The 21,754-nt window shown below is 40.5% G+C and overlaps 1 protein-coding gene across 2 annotated transcripts in view; it reads left to right on the top strand.

Moving 5' to 3' along the window:
• XRCC5 (X-ray repair cross complementing 5) overlaps positions 1–21,055 on the top strand; it is an 86,681-nt gene extending 65,626 nt beyond the window's left edge. For both annotated transcript variants that reach the window (XM_005896176.3, XM_070386961.1), the window contains exons 17-21: positions 4,928–5,037; positions 6,356–6,452; positions 8,296–8,363; positions 19,735–19,809; positions 20,820–21,055. In XM_005896176.3, coding sequence (XP_005896238.2) covers positions 4,928–5,037; positions 6,356–6,452; positions 8,296–8,363; positions 19,735–19,809; positions 20,820–20,834 — 365 coding nt within the window. In that variant the 3' untranslated portion in view covers positions 20,835–21,055. The remainder of the gene's footprint in view (positions 1–4,927; positions 5,038–6,355; positions 6,453–8,295; positions 8,364–19,734; positions 19,810–20,819) is intronic.
• The last annotated feature ends 699 nt before the right edge of the window (positions 21,056–21,754 follow it).

The following is a 21,754-nucleotide window of genomic DNA, read 5'->3' as shown; positions in this document are numbered from 1 at the left end:
CGGTGCCAGGGGGTGCTAGAGGCTTCTTGCTATTTCTAATCTCTGGGTTACAGCACCCATTCTCAGTTGGCTTTACAGTTCTTTATCACCTGTGTTAACAGTTGCCTGCATTAAACTTCCTTGGTTAAATGTTCAGTGATTTCTGTTCTTCTCTTTGGACCTTGCCTGATAACGCACAAAGCCTCTACCCACGATGGCCAGTTTATACCCTATTTGAGACACAGGGAAGCCTCTTTGTGACTGATTTTTGTTCCCTGTATTAAAACAGACTTGTTTTCTTACCAGGCAAATGTTTCTTGTTAACTTTTTGCTTTAAAAACAGTGATAGTAATTTACATGTGGATTTCATTGGCTATAAACTGGACTACTCACTTAGATTTTTATTTGTTACTGAAAGATGTTACTCCTTTTAATTCTCTTAATGACTGACCTGATCATATACTTTTTTTATTTAAATGCTAGATTTTTTATTGTCACTTTATTTTCTTTAATAAAGATGCCATTATTATTGACTATGTAAACTGTTGAACATTTTTAAATGATTTGACTGCTGACATCTGTAAAATGTGCACCTCTTCAATAATTAAAATTCACATAAGGGCATTGAGATCACGAGAAGAATTAAATTGAGAAACATCCTGAATGATGCCTGGGTTCAGCAAAATCATTTGCGATAGCTTTCCAGTCCCTTATACATAACACGTGACGGTTGAGTGAACTACTGCTCTTTTGGCTCTGTAGGATAGAGGGAAAAAAACCCCTCAGTAAATGACTTCCTTTTACTTTGTTGGAAACATCTTTGCAGAAAAGAGAGGAGTAAGTAAATGTCAAGTCAGAGACCAGCAAGCACATGGCCCCAGACGGTCATGACTGAGCAGCAGGAAGAAGGATGATTCATTTTGTAGAACTTTGGGGGGCTTCCCTGGTGGCTCAAATGATAAAGATTCTGCCTGCAATGCAGGAGACTGAGATTTGATTGCTGGGTTGGGAAGATCCCTTGGAGAAGGGAATGACAATCCATTCCAATATTTTTGTGTGGAAAGTTCCAGGATGGGGAGCCTGGTGGGCTACAGTCCATGGGGTCGCAAAGAGTCAGACAGGACTGAGCAACTATCCCTTTCACTTTTGGAAGGTGTTGAAGGTTTTCTGGAGAGAGAAAAAAAGCATACATTTCAGATTAAAACAAAAAAACACCACTGTTTTCCTCTTACATAACACTTTTGAATCTTGATAAGATTTTAATATAACACTAAAGTATTATAAGTATGAAAACTCATTTTGCGTATCAACGATCTGTACTCATGTCAGATTCTAGATTAACATATTAATGCCTCTATTAAAAACCTCAAAATCCAGAACAGACAGGTTTGAAATCCAGAATAGACATCTTGATTTTGAAGACTTCTTGAGATAAATGACAGCCTTTGCTTGACTACTGTCCTAAGATGGATGGCCCTTCCAGTGGCCATTTTTTATATTAGCTGCTAATGAGTATTATTGAGCCTCTGAGTAATTCTGAAAAAGCATTTTCGTGAACTATAGTTGGAGCTGTGATTTACTGAGCGTGAATACTGTGATTGATGTGGAAACAGAGGAAAGCACCCCAGTCCTCAGCATTTCCTGTATGAGGAGGAGGAGAGAAGGGGGCATCAAAAGCATAATCCAGCCAGAGTTAGATTACTTTTGTCAGCCACTTCTGCATTTTTACATTTATTAAAAATGGCAGGGAAATGCCACCAAAGTTTAGATAAGAAGTCCCTCATCCACATCCCATTCTGATATTCAGTATATTAGAGCATCGTCCATCACATCTATTCACTGGTGTTAAAAGGTTCATTATAATCAGTGAACCACAAAATAGTCTAGGTAGGGGGCCAGATGCACAGGCCACATAACTGATTGTTCCGAGAAGGATAGAGTCTGGTTCTGTGTATTCATTGGGTTTGTCTGAAGTTTGGGTATGTTTATCTACCTGCATTCCTGAACCTTCTGGGGGAAAGGACAGAACAGTCCAACATGTAAATAAGAAAACTAAATCCACATGGGCCCACAGATACGTAAGGATGTCATTCTTAAATGGAAACTGAGAATTGAGACTGCTACTTCCTTCTCTTTGTATTCTTTCTTATCCATATCATTATTGCAAGTGGGTTATTGGCTTTCACATTTGCTTTATTTTAGTTTCTTTTGAGTATTTTTTTCTATTTTTTTTCTGTAAGATGTGTGTGTGTGTGTGTGTGTGTGTGTGTGTGTGTGTGTGTGCCATCAAGATTCAAGATAAGGATGGGTGCAGAGCCTGTTTTGCAGAGCAATTCAGCACTGTCTAGTTGTTTCATGGGCTCCCAGGCCCAAGGACACCCTGTGTTTTAGAGTCCTTTATCTTCTGTGCTCATTACACTCTTTTCCTTGCAGAATTTATGTAATAATAATGTGTAATATTATGTATGTAGCACTTTATAACACAGTAGACAATTCTTCTCTTCAGATAATTTCTTCTCTTAGTATCTGTGGTGCCATACCCTCCTGACTCTCTCCTGCCTCCCTAACCATCCCTTCTTGGCCTCCTTTATCAGCAGCCTTTCCTCTGTACAGCCTCTGAATCCTGAGGTTCCTTAAAGGCTTGGTCTTGAACCCTTTTTTTCCTGTACTTTCTCTGTCCTGCCCCAGCTCCTCTTGCACACTGTTCACTCTCCTTGGGACGCCCTTCCCTTCCACCTCTCCTCCTCTTTCTTCGCTACTCCTGGCCATGGACTCCACGCGCTGGACCGTGTCCTTTCCTCCACATACACCCCGTGCTTTCCCACCTCTCTGCTTTATACTTTTGCTCATTCTGTTTTTTGGCTGTCTGATAGCCAAATTCTACTTTTCCTTCATTGCCCAGCAAAAAAGCCAAGTTAATTCACAAATCTTTCTTATAATCACCAAAGAGTTTTTAAAATTCAGATTAGTTGATATATTTCTGTACCACTCAGCTCTTCATGTCGACCTCTGTTACTATTTTTATGTATATGTGTTATATTCTCTATTAGCATGTAAACTCCCCACCGGCAAGGATCTTATCTTCAACTTCATTGTGTTTCCTATAGAACATAGTATAGCATCTTATATGTTGCAGTTACACAGTAAATATGTATTAGGCTAAATTAAAATAATCACTGTATCAAGCAAAGAGAAATATTACAGCTTTACATTATAACTTGCAGAGATTTCCTCATTCACCTTTCAAAAGAAATGAGAAATGTGATGTCTCTGGGATTATTGCCCTTGGCCTTTAAAAATTCTCATTTGTGCCCAGATAGGAAACGCTGAGTGAACTTGCTATCAGACTATCTGAGAAAGCAGGCTGCTTGAGTGGAAATATCAAACATTTCTCTTACTTTCCCTTTCCAGGCTAAAAGAAGGAGATAGCTTCTGTTGGTCTCAGCTTCTTGTTGATAGTTTTCTGCTCTGCTTACTGATCAGGGTTGTATTATTTAAAACTTTGTTTCAAAAGTCCTATCCAAACATTCCTTCTCTGCTTTGAATCATAGTTGGATGTTAATTCACTGCTATAGGATACATGGGTAAAGATTTCTGAAATTTCAGAAAAGTGTTTTCTTTAATCCCTCAAGTTGGTTAAGTAGTTCGTTGTGATGGAGATCATAATCTCCTATTTGGTAGAAAAGATGAAATGGTTACCAGGATGTTTTCACTTGCTGCAAAATTATTATATTAGGAAATACTTCATCCAGTTTTTGAATCCTTTCCACATGCTATAGGATCCTTGGCAAATAAGTTGATGGCTCTGCATTTCATGTCTTTCATAAGGTATTGAGTAGTGCTCCAGTCACTGTGATTCAGCTGGCGGCCTTTAGCCTTTATAGGGAAGCCTTGAAAGTAGTTTTCATTAGTACTGCAGGCACACATTCGTAACTATGGGAAAGCTCAGATGAGGCCACAACAATGGCACATGTGCACTCTTAGAACATCTTGACCATTCAGCACAAATTGCTGAACAGCCAGCTAGCGAGCAGTTTCAGGAAACAAGTAAGAATGAGCTTTTAGGTCATGACTTATGCCTGTCTCCTTGGTTTGTTCTTCTGCACAGATCATAAGTCTGTTTTGACCTGCTTAACCACTTTAAGTTCCCTGATGACTTTATGTTTTAATTTCCTCTGCTTTTTTAAATGAAGAATGTTTTGTTTATGAGGCAGTCTCAAATTGCAGCCCACCTTGGAAACCGTAACGTTATTAATGCATTTCCTCTTTCTGTATCACTTATGACGTTGCTTGCTGACCATTATCATTTGTTAAGTATCCATGGCTTCGTAGAGTGCTGAATACCTTAGAGACTCTTGAGATTCAACTGAGGGCAGAAGATAAGTAGCAATGATTTTCCATTCTATAGGGATATTACTAAATTAAGTTGAGGGCTGGTCTTTTCTAATGTGATCTGTGATTGGAAGAGGGTGGAGTGTCCCTGGCTGATTATTTTTCTTTGTCTGACACTATTTGACATTTATCCTGAGTGGAATTAGGGGAGGAAATAGAAGATATGTTTTTTATGATGTTATCAGGAAATGCACTTTTGAGATACCCAAATGGTCCGTAAATTTTGGGGGGTAAATAAAAAGCAATAACAGCTTAATGTTTGAAATTCCAAAAGAAATATTTAGCTATAATTCTAAGCACTTAAGAAATTTTATTTCTTGACAAATGTCAGTATTACCCAAACCTTTTAAATGTAGACTTTTGAAATCAGCATTCTGCATTTCATCTTTCCTTCCCATCCACCCCCTTAAAAGAAGAATGGCTTTTGTGCAAACAGACCACAAGGGAGGCTCTTGATCCATAAAAACACACTACTTACAGGCACACAGGAGCATCCATTCTCTCTAACAAGCGTCACTCAGATTGAGGAAAATAAAAGTATTGTCTTATGTCCTAGCGAGTCACCAGCTAATAAATCACATCGAGCAGTTTTTGGATACTAACGAAACACTGTATTTCATGAAGAGCATGGACTGCATCAAAGCCTTCAGGGAAGAAGCCATTCAGGTAACTCTATCCTGTGTCCTCTTCCTAAACAGTTGGCCACCATCACAGGGGAGAGACATACAGCACCCCACAGATAAGCCTGGGCTTTGAAAATGATCATCCTTACTGTGAAGAGCAACATATGCCAAGAGGAGTAGAAATGACTAGCTCATGTTACTATTGCTGTCATTTCTGAGGAAGAATAAAGATGGGTGGGTGACTGGGATGTTGTATCCCTCGAAGTTAGCTTTTTATTACACTATAGCCCTGGCTTTATGATTTCTACTTAGTGAGCCAACCAAATTTCTCTTCTATTGGGTTCTGTTTGGCTAACTATTTTAAGGAAATGGATGGAGAAAATACAGTTAGATAATTATTGAGAGGATTGATGAATGACCAAATTACTTCTTGAATTGTTTAGGTAGTTACAAAGAGTGATAAGAAAATAAAAATATTGTTAAAATTAGAATGGGATGAAAGATTCAGAAGTAGATAAACCAAATGCCCTACAGATCAATATCAATTTTATCAAATATCAACTTTTGGCCAAATGGAGTCAATATAAGACTAAAGATGACTCAGTCAGGTGGAGAAAGATTTGCTTAGCTGAAAAGGTAGTGGAAGTGTTTTTTAGTGCGCACATCCCCCGCTGCCTGGAGAGAGCATCTGAGAACACTTCCGTGCACTGTCGCCACCGCGTGTCCTTTAAACCAGGTCATTGGACTCCAAAAAAGAAAGAGAGAAAGGTGCAAGAGGAGCCAAAGAGGCCTTAGAGACATATTAGTCAATCTTAATGACCTTTTTTAAACTAAAAATATAAAAAGAAAGTTGGGAATATGTGAATACTGACTGGTTATTACTCTTATAATTAATTTTTTGTGAATTTTTTAAGTTTATACTTTAGATATTGCATATTTATAGATGAGCTAATATGGTTGAAATTTGCTTAAAAACAACCCGAGAGTCGTGGGAGAAAGTGAGGGTATAGATGTTACAAAGGTGATGGGTGCACAGCATCCACTAAATTGCTCTGTTTTTGTTTGAATTTGTCTATATTAAAACCTAAAAGAACAAAGTACCAGGCCACAAAAAAACCTGGGTAGCTATGGAAATTTCTGTGCCTTCAACAGATGGAAAGATTTACAACTCCTAGCAAACGAAGCTGAAATTTACCAAAGAAGAACATTTTATGTGTGTTTAATAATTAAATATGGTGGATTTGTGTGTGTGTATATATGTGTGTGTGTGTGTGTGTGTGTATATAAAATGCTTTGGGGTGAATTATGTTTCTGTATGAGCTCTGACCTGCCACCTTCCCTACCCCCACACGCTCTTGCAGTTTTCAGAAGAGCAGCGCTTTAACAATTTCCTGAAAGCCCTTCGAGAGAAAGTGGAAGTTAAACAATTAAATCATTTCTGGGAAATTGTCGTCCATGGTAAGGTGTCTTTTGTCTTTTTCTTAAAATAGTTATGCTATATTTTCCAAGTATAAGTTCTAAATATAAATTATATTGTGTGATGTGTTATGTGAGGACCTGATGACGTCCCGTGTGGATTTTTCCATGTGGATTTGGGAAATGCTCAGTATTTGGTGAACTGAAAATCTTGATTAATAAGCAGAACTACAAAGTGATAAATAATAAGTAAACATATAAGTCCCATCTTAAACTCTTTGTGTAGTGTGGCCCTTTCATGACTGTGCCTTTCTGTTTGATGACCGAAGAAGCTGTATAGGCAGTCATTGATCCCTGTCTCAGATTCTTAGACCTGTAAGTCCTGCTGGATCCATAGCACTTTCGTTAATCTCCCCCACATTTTGCTTCCTCCGTCTTTCATTGCCATGTTCTTGGGCATTTTATATTAGCCAACCAGTGTCTTCATGCACCAAAGCCACTCACTTATTCACAGTGACTAATGCAAATTAAACATAGAAACAGGGCAACAAACATTCTTTCACTTTTAGGCTTGTTGTTTGATTTCCATCATGCCCTTTGCCCATTTCCTTTAACCTGGCTTGATTTTCTTTCAGAACCGAAACACAAGATATTACCTATTAAAAGTACATATTACGAAAACAATGATGTTGCAAAGTACAAAACTTCGTACTTGAAGTAGAGCCCCCAAATTAGTTTCAACCTGTCCTTCTTTGCAAACTCTGTAAAAAAAGGAGTCACATGCCCATCTCTGCTTCTAACAGGCAGTTTTTCATCACACAGACAACCATTTCCCTGACAGTTAATTTTTCAGCCCTTTAACTTCTACACTGGGGAGCAAAAGCAATTAGAATAGATGGTGAATTGGGCTTACTCAAATCACTTTTGTGTCTCTGCTGTCGACCTAGTAGATGAAAGAGTTTGGTTTTGGTAGCTATTGAATGCCTCCGGTATATTGCTTGCTGAAAAGAAATTTGAAGGACATACACAAGATAGATATATATATATACATATATATATATATATCTCCATCCTGTTGAGAGAATACACATGACCTTGTGCCATTTCTAGGTACAAATGGATGTTAAATGCATGTGCTTTTCTGAGAACGTTTTGTGCATTAACCATTTGAGACAGAAGAAAATCTTAAGAAGAGAAAACTAAAGGGTAGATTTTCCATCCTTAATTTGCTCTCACTGAGTTCAACTCAACACTCTAGGCTAAATGATAGGCAAGATCTTTGTAAGAGCGTGTTTCCTTCTGACCTTAGCTTTCTGCCATTCCATCAATAGCTGGTCACACTGCTAGAAGTCAGAAAGTCTACAGATTCCCGTATCTGGTACCTAATGGGTTTGGACCAAAGCATAGTTACTCAATTTGCATTTATTTACTGAGCTCCTGCTATGACATACACTGAGGGAAATAGAAGAATGAATAAAATGTAATCCCTGCCCTAGAGAAAGTATAATCTGTTAGGAGGGATAAAATATTTACAGTCATACAGGATACAGTATGGTGAGAGCTATTTCAAAGGGATAAACAAAGTGATCTGAAGAGTTCTAAGGGAGAGATTGAATCAAGAAAGACTTCACACAACAGGTAACATTTGTGATGTGGCTTTCATTTTCTATAAGCAAACATAGGAGAAAGGGCGATGGAAGATGGAAAAAATGATGAGAGTTCAGCATCTTTCATAAAGCTTTATATTTCCTATAGAGAAGAGCACCTTTATATTAATAATTCCAAAAATCTCCCATGCAAAGCTGGGAGGAGGTGTGGTGGAAAGGAAGGTGGGATTGGGCTTGAGTCTCTGTACTTGAATTTTCCTCTGTGAATTACTTTATAGATGGAGTTACTCTGATCACCAAAGATGACGCCCCTGGAAGCTCTGTCACCACTGAGGAAGCCAAAAAGGTATTGCGGGCTAACACCCTGGCTTTAGATGAATTATTGTGGTGGAGATTATTTTCTTGGTGCTCATTCTTCCTTGAAGAAGTAAAATTCTAGGGGTAACTAGATTACTGTACCGTTCTTTACTCAACCAACAGGCAAATTGCTTCAGCTGCAGCATCCTCATAGGAGAAATTGTAATCTCATTCAGTTTGCCATAAACTACGATAATGTTTCTAGAACTCACCTACGGTTGCACTTCAGTACCTCTAGAGTTTGTGATCCATAGTAGACCCTGGTTAAGGCTAGGAAATCCATCTAGCCCAGTGATCCCCACCCAGGCCACACATTAGTCACCAGGTTATTTTTAACAACAAAAAAAGACTTCATATTGATGCAAATGGTCAACATACTTGGTGTCTTCCTGTGTGGAGGATGAGCATTACATCTGATTCAGTTGTGAGTCAAAAACATACAGCTGTTCAGCTCAGTTCTTCTTCATTATACTGCATATTTGTGATGAAATTTCAATGAAATTAAATTGAGTAGCTCAGAAGTATATGGTTCATAACATCCAGTGTTATTTACAGTCGGTGGTTGACCCAGCCTTGCTAGTACAACACATGGCAGCCGTCAGTTATGTTTGCTGGGCTACAGTATGTTTGCTGGGCACTGTACTGAACGATAAAACAGCACCCCCGCCCTCTAGAGACTCAGTTGCTTACAGAGTAGCAGAAGGAAGCATTGGAGACTCAAAAATTAACTGCCGGGTAAGGGAGAGCTTGGTCAGGGACTCATGAACAGGAATCTAAGGGAATAGTGGAAACAAGGCCAGAGATGTTCATCTATGGGCTAAACACAGGCCAAAGTTTAAAAATCTTGAATTTTCAGTTCAGAAAACACATTTGGCAAAAAAACATGATATTGTTTGGCAAAGAAATTAGAATATACAAGACTTTTTATTAAGCACTCTGCCTGGCAAAAGCATTTTGTTAAAGAACAGATATGGCCCCTGCTCTCAGGAAGTAAGATCTCAGAATTTAAAAAGCATTCTTCAAGATGCTGACGGTTGTCTCAGAGAAAGTTCTGTGATGTCTGTACCCACTGCTGCCACAGTCAAGACTGAGTACTGTGGGCTTCAGAGTGCCCTTTAACTGGATTTATTATTTTATGCAATGGCATGATAATACTTCCCCCTGGAACTAGGTTGTGTCATTCAGGGCTCTGCAGAGAGAACCAATACTGTGTGGGGGGAGGGTGTGGAGGGGGGATTGATTCATTTTAAGGAACTGGCTCACACAGTTGTAGGGGCTGGCAAATGTGGAATATATAGAGCAGGCCAGCAAGCTGGAAATTAAGGCAGGATTTCTGTATTACATTCCAGGGGCATAATTCCTTCAACTGATTGGATCAGGCTTACCAACATTATTGAGGGTAACCTTCTTTACTTAGTCAGCTGATTGTAAATGTTAGTCACATTCATAATGTACCTTCACAGCAACATCTAGTGTTTGCCATAACAGCTGGGCACCATAGAAGAGTTAAGGTGACACGTAAAATCATGTAGAGTGAAGGCTTATCAATCAGCTTTTGGTAAACAGGTAAAATAAGGCAGATAGTTTCATTTTAATCATTATTGCATTCAAAAAAATCTGTCATCCAGCTGAGAGCTGAGTACGTTACAGTTTTGGGAAGAAGCGGAAAGCCCTGACCTGAAAAGGCAGTCTTTTCCCCTAAGCAATACCTCTTAACCGAAGGTGTCAGAGTTGAGTGAGGCCAGAACACGAGAAAAGGAAGAAAGCTAAGAAGGGATAATGTGCTTCCTGCGAGTGTGTCTGGGCCTTAGTCTTTGTTGCAAATGTAATCACCTTTGGAATTAAAGAGCACAGAGCATAACCATCAGGAATTTTAATGTCTGGTAATGAAGCTGCAGAGAAGAATTTCAGTGAAGACTAGATACGGGTGGGTGTCCTTACATGATTCTAATATCAACAGAACTGATTTCAGTTGGTTAAGATAAGTCCGAAAACATCACTGTGTTTGAACAGAGAGAAAGCCTGGTCAACATAGCAGAGTGAAGCTTGCTGTTGTGACTGACTCTCGGCACACACTGTGTCATGTCTGACCTGTAAGATTATGCTTTTGTGTCTGCTTCGGTATCACAGGAGCCCCCCCTTTTTTTTTTCCAGAATAAAAACTTAGTCCTCTATGTTAAAAAAAATTTTTTTAATTTTTAATGGCACCTGTTGATTTTTGGAGGGAATTATGGAAGAGAGAAGGTACATACGGATGATAATGGGGAGAATTAGTACAATTCTGGCTCAAGGAAGTTGATTCCTTGTGGTTTTAATAGGAGAGACATGCTTCAGCTTTTTCTCTTAGCCAAGTTATGGAAGTATAATCAGTTTTGACCACACAATAAAATACTCATTTACATTTTCTTCAAAGCAACTGTTATGTTTGGTCACTTCCCAAAGAATCAATTACAGAAATTTGGCTGTATTCAGACATTGAAGAATAATCCTCATAGTCCATTAAAATTATTTCAGGATATTGACCATGTTATTTAAAGTTGGCACACTGTCACATTATTGCTGTTAAATGATGATTTGAAAGGAGTTATTATTCAGGGATGCCCATTTTAAATGAAAATTAAATCATGACTTTACACTTGCCCATCTTAAGGACAGCTGTTTCCCTCTGATATATTCTAGAAATGTGTGGATTTTATGGTTCTTTGAGAATATAGGTAAGTCATTCTTGCTGTAGAATTAGAAAGTTCTCTCATGACATAAGCTTCAGTTCAGTTCAGTTCAGTCACTCAGTCGTGTCTGACTCTTTGCGACCCCATGAATCACAGCACGCCAGGCCTCCCTGTCCATCACCAACTCCTGGAGTTCACCCAGACCTATGTCCATCGAGTCAGTGATGCCATCCAGCCATCTCATCCTCTGTCGTCCCCTTTTCCTCCTGCCCCCAATCCCTCCCAGCATCAGAGTCTTTTCCAATGAGTCAACTCTTCGCATGAGGTGGCCAAAGTGTTGGAGTTTCAGCTTTAGCATTTTTCCTTCCAAAGAAATCCCAGGGCTGAGCTCCTTCAGAATGGACTGATTGGATCTCCTTGCAGTCCAAGGGACTCTCAAGAGTCTTCTCCAGCATCACAGTTCAAAAGCATCAATTCTTCGGTGCTCAGCCTTCTTCACAGTCCAACTCTCACATCCATACATGACCACAGGAAAAACCATAGCCTTGACATAAGCTTAGACAGTCACTTTTCCTTTCGCTAACTGATACCTCTGTTTGATTTTGAAGCCTAGATATAAATATAACTCCTGTTTTCCACTCGTGAATTCTTTCACTTTTTCTGTTTTCTGGTAGTTAGTTAGACATGCCATTAATGTTTGATGTTTGTATATGTATTTTTCCTCCAGTTTTATTTTGTTTCTTTTTATTGAGTTCACATTGCTTTATACCATTAGTAAATTTCTGTGTACAGCATTATAGTTCAACTTCTGTGTACACTACACGCTCACCACCAAAAGTTTGATTTCCATTCATCCCATACAGTTGACCGTCTTTACCCATTTCACCCTCCCGTCATGCCTTCCCTTCTGGTAACTACTAGTCTGTTCTCTGTATCTATGGGTTTGTTTTTGTTTCATTTGGTTTGTTCATTTGTTCTGGTTTTGGTGAAATCGTACATTGTTTATCTTTCTTCATCTGACTTATTTCACTTAGCATAATCCTCTCAAGGACCATATTTCAAAAAGATATATACACCTTGGTGTTCACCACAGCATTATTTATGATAACAAAGATTGGAAAAAAAACAAACACCTAAGTGTCCATTGATGATGAATGAGTAAAGAAGACGTGGTATACATACCCCACGGAATACTACTCAGCCATAAAAAGATGAAGTCTTGCCATTGGCGACAACATGGAGAGGACTTTGTAGCTCCTGTGCACGCTTTGTCATCTCATTCACAGGGCTTGGCTCTGTGGTGGGTAGGAGTTGTGCCTGTTTATCCTGCCACATTCCAGGAGCATCACAGTCCAGGACCAGGGAACCATCCGTGGTCCATGAGAGACCTGGACTTGTAAAAGGTCAAGAAAGGCTGATTCTTCATTCAAAGTTTGTCATCTTTATAAAAAAAATTTTTTTTTAATTTTTTCCTACTAACCTGTGTTAGGGTTAAAACAGTGGTTCTCAGCCAGGAGTGATTTTATACCCCAGGAGATATTAGCATTGTCCAGAGACATTCCAGGTGGTTACAGCAGGGGGCATGCCACTGACTCCTAGTAGGTAGAGCCCCTGACAACAAAGAATGATGGGAAGCCCTGGGCTAAAAGGATTAAACAAGTCAGATTCTTAACTAAGGCAGAGGATATTGGCTTAAGTTGTATAGAATTTTATTCAGCTGGAAGGAATCCTAATGATGATCTAGCTGAGTTTTTATTTTTAAAACTGAAAGCTTAAAAGGAAGCCTGATACATAAAACACAGAAGGGTGATACTTCTCCCTTGATGGATAGTGGGAGTGGAAATTTGGGGTTACCCATGCTCTGAGAACTTAGAAGAGCCCTCAGGGAACAGAACCTGAAAAATCCTGATCTGGTCCAAACTCCTTATTTTATATATACACATGAAGAAACTTAGGGCTGAGACATAAAACCATGTGCTTACAGTCTCGCAGTGCCACTGGCCAGGAATCCAGTGGTAGGACTGAGCCCCAGCCCTCCATTCTTTTTACTCCATATTAAGAGCACAGAGAGGAAAGAGAATTTATTCCCGTGGCTTTGGAATATTGTGTTTCACAGGATTCCAAGGTTGAGATTTGTCTAAATAATCATTTGATACAAACTCTTATGGGGGAAAAGGCATCATGTTAGCACTTGTTTTCCTTATAGTTGCCTAATCTGGCCTTCTGTATTGCTGTTGACGTTTATTGATTTTTCCATCTTAGCTTCATAGATGCTCAAAGCTTAGTGATCTGGTCATTTTCCAGAGGCAGTCTAGAGAGGTGAAGTTGACTTTCTCAGTGTCACAAGTTCATGGCCAGCAGAATTGGTTAGAGTCCAGACTCTGGACTCTATGCGTTTTTATGCCTCCACCATAGAATGCCACCAGCCACGTGTACATAAAAGATTCTCATGCTGCCTCTTCCAAAAAAGATCCCCAAAGCATTGTGAAAGATTATAAGATTAGAATTAAGGATCATTTCTTGAGAACAGTTGTCTCTGACTGCTGGCCCCTGTTGGACCCCATGACATTTTCCTTTGTTCTTGTCTTCCTTTTCTGCCTTAAATCCCTAGTGAAGTTCTATATGTTAGTCCAAGAAAAGCAGTAGTTAAAAGGTCACATTGTTACTTTATATTTGTTTAGAGCTTGATATTTTTAAGATATGATTTTAAATTTTTTATTGAAAAAAAAATAAATTTTTTATTGAGCTAGAACATACAGTAAAAGCACAAATCTCAAATATGAACACTGCTAAATTCTTACGTAGTCATATATCTGGGTGCCCACTGCCCAGATAAAAATACAGAGCATTTCCAAAACCTCAGAAGGATCCCTGATACCCTGCCCAGTATTCTGACATCTGTCACTTGAGAGTAGTTTGCCTAGCCCAACCTTCATATAATTGGAATTGTGCCTTTTATGACTCATCCATGATGTTAAAGTTGTTCATTCTTTATTACAGCTATGTAGTATTCTCTTTTGTGGTTATACCACAATTTTTTCATCCATTCTCCTAATGACGGACATTGGTTGTTTCTAAACACTGGCAACTGGGAATAAAAATGCTACGGGTATTCTTGTGTATGTCATTTGGTAAACATATATTGAGTGTATTCCTAGGAATTGGAACATAAAATCTACAATTCCACAAGGCATTTTTTTGTATCTTTTATTTCATCTGAGAAGCAGTGCAACTCCAAGAGATAAATGAGGTCAGTAGTAGTATTCCTATTTTATTTTTGAGGAGAGCTAGTATAGACGGAGAAGGGAATGGCAACCCACTCCAGTACTCAGTCCATGGGGTCGCTAAGAGTCGGACACGACTGAGCGACTTCACTTTCACTTTTCACTTTCATGCATTGGAGAAGGAAATGGCAACCCACTCCAGTGTTCTTGCCTGGAGAGTCCCAGGGACGGGGGAGCCTGGTGGGTTGCTGTCTATGGGGTCGCACAGAGTCGGACACGACTGAAGCAACTTGGCAGCAGCAGCAGCAGTTATAGAAAGGTCAAGTGGCTTACCCAGGGTTACTGGGAACAGACAGTGCCTCTATTATATGGTTCTTTTCCCCCACACTGGTTTGCAGATTTCTCTCCTGAACTGTATTCCCTATAAAGCATGAAAATAGCATTAATGAAACCTAAGTATGTGTCATTTTAAACAAAATACATGCAAACAGATTTTCATTCTTTGTGATGCTATTGTATATCTAGACCTTGGTGTTGGAATCAACCCGATGGAAGCCATGTGTTTTCAATTTGGGGATTGCTAAAGGCCTTCTATGTGGTCGCACAGAGTCGGACACGACTGAAGCGACTTAGCAGCAGCAGCAGCAGCAAGGGCCTTAGGACAAGCTGATTTTTAGTTTTTAGTCTTATGGAGGAATAGGACTGGAAGCTTCTGTGTAGAAGTGATTGATGCAGTTTCTCTGCTTGTGGATTGTATTTCAGTGTACCTGAGAAGTAGTGGTTTATCCATCTCATAAAGATCTCCAAGTAAGAAGTTTCTTTCTTGGTAACCGCAAATACATGATGAGGATGGAGGACTGTGTCACACAAGTGTTTTTTTTTTCCTATTTGTCCTCTTTTTTCAGCATATTGCAGAGAGAAAGAACATAAGAAAAGTCAAGTGTTGACTCTTGCCGCTTGTGGCTGCATTCAGAGAATCTGTTGCTTTTATTGAGAAAACAGGCCAGTCGTTGAATTCTCTGCTGTATCTCTAGCTTCCCTGTCATGCACAGCCTGGAAATTACTTGTAGTTAAAAACTCTGATGGTGAGGAGTGATAAGTGTAAGAGATCAGCTTTGCCTGGGGCTGTGGGAAGGATAATGGATGGCAGCCTGCTCTTAGCTGTAAATTGCTTAAGTAGTAATGTAAAGTAGATCTGTCAGGAAATCAGCTCCAGATGTTTAGCACTTGATGGAAAGGAGAGTTTATTTGCCGCCGTTCCTTTCTTCCTGGAATTTGGCCTCATCTCAGAGACGTGTCATTTATGTTTAATGGTATATACTATGGTCATATTGTGCAGACAGTCCTATCTGAATTTATCCTGTAATTGCAGTGTGAAAGGGGCTTTGCAGGTGGGATGGGAATAGGAATTGGAGCTTTTAGAGACTGTGTGCCAAAAAGCATTAGGGATTTTCTAGATTCATCAATGGTTTAGTCACTAAGTCGTGTCCGACTCTTGTGTTCCCATGAACTGTAGCCTGCCAGGCTCCTCTGCCCATGGGATTCTCCAGGCAAGAAGACTGGAGTGGGTTGCCATTTCCTTCTCCAAGATTCATCAGTGCGTACCTACTATGGGTCAGGTTTCTAAGGGGGTAATACAAGATATAGCAGACTACAAAACGATTAAGACCACAGAGTTTGTGTTTGAAGGTACCAGTCACTTGTAGCCCCCAGAGGCTTCTGGTAAGACACAGCTCTTCTTTTTTATTCTTTTCTCACCTAAAGGATACGTCTTTATCTTTCAGGCTGATGTTCTTGATGTAGGGAAGATCACCTGGGGGTTAATGATAGTAGGAGAGGAGCAAAATAAAAATCGCTCTTTGTTTTTGTTTTTTTTTTAATTTTATTTTTAAACTTTACATAATTGTATTAGTTTTGCCAAATATCAAAATGAATCCACCACAGGTATACATGTGTTCCCCATCCTGAACCCTCCTCCCTCCTCCCTCCCCATAACGTTTTTAATATTGAAGATAATTAGAATCATAAATAAAGATTAATTTGGGAATCCAGGAGCAGAGTCTGACCTTTAGATGTAAACCAGCTGCAGATGCACATGTGGATTGCTGACTCATTTATCTCTATGTGGCTCTCAGGTATCTTTATTTATAATCAACCCGAATAAATAAGTAGAATTGATGATATGAATCAGTTCTGTTCTGTTCCAGGCTGTGCCTCCACTGCTAGCGTCTTCTGTCTCCTAAACCACAGATTGATTTCCAGCACTGACCACAGTCCAGTTCATAGTCAGCAAAGGGCTATAGAAAGGTATATACATGTCCTTAGAGAAAAGTGAACTCCTTAATCTCTCAATCAGAATTGAAGTCAGTGATTGATGAGGTGGTTTTGACTGAGGGGGAAAAAGTCCAGGAGGGAGGATGAGTCAAAAACAGACTGTCATAGCCACATCCCGGCACTAACGCAGCCTCGCCCAACTCTGCACGTGCTGCCTTCCTCTTGCCCTTCTTACCCACGTGAGTAAGTTTCAGTACACAAGGAATTAAAGGACACACAGAGCTTGCTTCCTGAGACTTGTTGTATACAGCCTTGTATTTTAACTGTGGCTTTGGTCTGTGGTGTAAGGAGATATCAGTTCAGTTCAGTTTAGACGCTTAGTTGTGTCCAACTCTCTGCGACCCCATGAATCGCAGCACGCCAGGCCTCCCTGTCCATCACCAACTCCCAGAGTTTATCCAAACTCATGTCCATCGAGTCAGTGATGCCATCCAGCCATCTCATCCTCTGTCGTCCCCTTCCCCTCCTGCCCCCAATCCCTCCCAACATCAGGGTCTTTTTTTTTTTTTTTTTAATTTTATTTTTAAACTTTACAATATTGTATTGGTTTTGCCAAATATCTAAATGAATCCGCCACAGGTATACACGTGTTCCCCATCCTGAACCCTCCTCCCTCCCCATACCATCCCTCTGGGTCGTCCCAGTGCACCAGCCCCAAGCATCCAGTATCGTGCATCGAACCCAGACTGGTGACTCGTTTCATATGTGATATTATACATATTTCAGTGCCATTCTCCCAAATCATCCCACCCTCTCCCTCTCCCACAGAGTCCAAAAGACTGTTCTATACATCAGTGTCTCTTTTGCTGTCTCGTATATAGGGTTATTGTTACCATCTTTCTAAATTCCATATATATGTGTTAGTATACTGTATTGGTGTTTTTCTTTCTGGCTTTCTTCACTCTGTATAATAGGCTCCAGTTTCATCCACCTCATTAGAACTGATTCAAATGTATTCTTTTTAATGGCTGAGTAATACTCCTTTGTGTATATGTACCATAGCTTTCTTATCCATTCATCTGCTGATGGACATCTAGGTTGCTTCCATGTCCTGGCTATTATAAACAGTGCTGCGATGAACATTGGGGTACACGTGTCTCTTTCAATTCTGGTTTCCTCAGTGTGTACGCCCAACAGTGGGGTCTTTTCCAGTGAGTCAACTCTTTGCATGAGGTGACCAAAGTATTGGAGTTTCAGCTTCAGTATCAGTCCTTCCAATGAACACCCAGGACTGATCTCCTTCAGAATGGACTGGTTGGATCTCCTTGCAGTCCAAGGGACTCTCAAGAGTCTTCTCCAACACCACAGTGCAAAAGCATCAATTCTTCGGCGCTCAGCCTTCTTCACAGTCCAACTCTCACATCCATACATGACCACAGGAAAAACCATAGCCTTGACTAGATGGACCTTTGTTGGCAAAGTAATGTCTCTGCTTTTTAATATGCTGTCTAGGTTGGTCATAACTTTCCTTCCAAGGAGTAAGCGTCTTTTAATTTCATGGCTGCAATCACCATCTGCAGTGATTTTGGAGCCCAGAAAAATAAAGTCAGCCACTGTTTCCTCATCTATTTCCCACGAAGTGATGGGACTGGATGCCATGATCTTCGTTTTCTGAATGTTGAGCTTTAAGCCAACTTTTTCACTCTCCTCTTTCACTTTCATCAAGAGGCTTTTTAGTTCCTCTTCACTTTCTGCCATAAGGGTGGTATTATCTACATATCTGAGGTTATTGATATTTCTCCCGGCAGTCTTGATTCCAGCTTGTGCTTCTTCCAGCCCAGCGTTTCTCATGATGTACTCTGCATATAAGTTAAATAAGCACGGTGACAATGTACAGCCTTGACGTACTCCTTTTCCTATTTGGAACCAGTCTGTTGTTCCATGTCCAGTTCTAACTGTTGCTTCCTGACCTTTTAATCTATGTATAATTCTTAGGTTTCAGAGGCCCTGATTGTGTCCACAGTACCATAAAAATTACAGAAAATACAGGGAAAGCAGTTCTTGCTCTGCTTTCATGTCAAGAAAGTGTATACATGAACACACCTTTCCCGCTTGGGTGGAGCTACCACAGGAGTGAAGTGGGCTGGAAGGCTTGTTTACCGCCCACCAGCTCCATGCACACCCACCCTGAGGGATGCTAACTGGGAGAGGCCTACCACACTTCCACCTCCCCTTTTAAAAACCCTCCCTCCTACAGACTGGTCTCTGCCACCATGCTAAGTACTTATCCTACAAGAAGATCAGCTCTGGTGTTAGGATGGACAAGAAATTGATAAAACCTAGATCTTCGATTCAGTTATCACACGCCTTGAAGGATAAGAGTCCCCACTGCTGTCTTTGGAGGGCAAGAATGTTCAGATAGTCTTCATGGGCACTCACTCCCTTTTGAAAATCTGAGTTGCATTCCTCGATCCTTGCAGACTTCAGTTCAGGGCCCTTTGATTTTCTGCATATCTGCCTTGTAGAAGTTCCAGGTCTAGAATACTGATGCTAAACAGAAGCGTACACTGGAAGTGTTCTCATCCACCTTCCTGTTTTCAAACAATTTATAACACACATTTAAAGATTGCCAGAAAAAGAATTGAACAAACCCACCCATTTTTGTGTTTCACATCTCCTAGAAGAAGTCCTTCCTTTTACCTCTTTTGTCCTCAGTGGAATTGAGTAGATGCTTATAATCTTTTAAGTCCAGACACTTGACCCTTAATGCTCCCTTCAAAAGAGACTGAGATTTATTGTATGCCAATTACACCTCAGTAAAGTTTGCTTTTGTTAAAAAAAAAAGAGAGACTGAGTCATACTAGTTTGGGGTGTTTGGTTCTTTTCTTGACCCTAATGAGCCCATATACCCGCTGTGGAAGCAGAAATGGGGATACCTGGTGTCCTCGGGGCCTGATGCAGGCCCCTCCACATGCTCGCTGCCTTGGAGAGCCACATCGTCTCCTCCCTCTTCCCAGGAACTTTCTCCGTGACTAGTTAGTGGACTGTTCAACCTCACAGGGGTCCTCTCATCCAGAACCAAAGGAAGGGGCGTACATCAAGATGGTGCTTCTTTGGGGCCATTTGCATGTGTTCCTCCATCAAAGGAGGCAAAACTGTGCTTGTGGTATCATCCCTGACTTTCTGTTCACAGTTTCTGGCCCCCAAAGAAAATGCAAATGCAGACTCAGCGGCCGCCTTTGAGGAGGGTGGGGACGTGGACGACTTGGTAAGTACTTTTAATGTATACCGGGTGTTCTCCTACTTAAACTTGGCTGAGCTGTAAATACAGCCACCAAGCCTGCTTATCATGGACTTATTTGTGTTTTAGTTTCTGACACACCAGTAGCTCTCAACACTATTATTATTTATCACCATTATAAATGTAATCAGATAAGTAATTTCATAATAGACAGTCCTGTGCTCTTTGGTTCTTTAAATTTATTGTTCATTCAGTTTAATCCTCTCCTTGAAGGACTGAAAAAGAGCTGGGAAGGCTGTTCCTTTAGCAGCAAAATGTCATAATTTACTGAAATTGCTCTCCACCAAAATAAGCAATACAGTGTGCAATCTGTGTGGTTTGACAAATAAAAACAGCATTTAAAAAGCCTCATTCTTAAATGTTCTCAATGGGCTTAATGTAAACAAAATAGACTGATGGGCATTTGGGGATTTCTGGACCTTATCACACCATGTCTGGATGCCTGGAAGGCTGGGTCGAGTGTTGGCTCTTATATCCATCTTTCATGTGTGGGGACTTCCTGCCTTTAAGCCTCACATGACCGCAGTCCAGTAAAAACTTTCAGCTTTTTGTGGAGAAGTTCTTAATATTGAAATAAAAAGAGGTGCTTCGAATTTAGCTCCTGAAATAGTTTATTGTTTGTTTGCTGTCTAGTCACTCAGTCGTGTGTGACTGTTTGCAATCTCATGAACTATAGGCCTCCAGGCTCCTCTGTCCATGGAATTTCTCAGGCAAGAATTCTGGAGTGGATTGCCATTTCCTTCTCCAAGGGATCTTCCCAACCCAGGGATCAAATACATGTCTCCTGCATTGGCAGGCAGGTTCTTTACCACTGAGCCAACCGGGAAACCCCCTAAAATAGTTAGTGGTGAGTAAGTGTGCAAGTCCGTGCATGTCACCAGTGAGGAGAACCATTGTTGCTTATGGTCCCCTCCCCAGAGAAGCAGTGCTCTGAAGCTGGTCTGCTCCCTTCCTAAATGTGTTGTTCCTGTTTACAGCTGGAGTTGATATAGCTCATGGATGTGTGGAGAACTGTGAGCGCTGCCATCACTGTGATGCCGAGAGTTCTAAACACAGCAGCCTGGAGGAGGTCCCTCAAGCAGACCTGGAAGTTCTGGCGGTGGTCCCTGCAAGTTACACAGAAGTGAATCACCTGATTTCTTGCAGAATGAGTGCACACAGTTATAAGGGATAGTTTAGACCCCATACTTGTTTATAAAGAGTCGTTTTCTGATTGGTGTATTATTTCTTTTTTGGTCTTACTGGTCTTGCATGTGTATTACGCATGTGCCTTCCTGATCTGGTACAGTGGTGAGGATGCGGCCCTCGTGAAGTTATCTCATCCAGAACAATAGCATGGCCACTGGTGGGCTTCTCAGTCTTCCCCAGGAAGTCTCATCCATTGTCTGATCCTCTAACAGCATCACAACTTACTCTGATCAAATGGTGGCATTAGTTTCTTACCAACAGAAAGCTGTCCTTGGGCAGTCACGGCTAAGGGCGGGCCCATTCCTCTTTTTATTTAAGCCTTTGAGTCATCACATTACTTTGGCCTGCAGCAGGGAAGGAAGGGGAATACCCATTTTAAGCAGAGTTATGGTGATGTTCTCATGAAGGAAAGAGGCTATTTTGGCCCAGCCTCTGACATATCAGTGAACCTAAAAACAAAAGGAAACAAAAACACAATAACTGAGAGATTCACCGCCAGTAGTTAGGGTTCTGTCATTTCATTTCACTCTACCTACAGGTCTCCCAGAAGGTTTGGTTCTGTTAAAACATTTCTTCCTTAATTTCCCAGTCTTCCCCAGCTCTATTCAAGTCTCCTTTTCCTGTCTTTCTGGATGATGTTTCCTTTCCTAAAATAAGAAAACAGCAAAGTCTTTTTTTCTATCTGCATTTCTTCCCTGAACTCTGACTCCTTTCTGGGTGTCAC

Source organism: Bos mutus, chromosome 2, assembly GCF_027580195.1.
Source record: "Bos mutus isolate GX-2022 chromosome 2, NWIPB_WYAK_1.1, whole genome shotgun sequence".
NCBI lineage: Eukaryota > Metazoa > Chordata > Mammalia > Artiodactyla > Bovidae > Bos > Bos mutus.
Note: the sequence above shows the minus strand (reverse complement) of the source record. Positions and strands in the feature narration are given on the sequence as shown.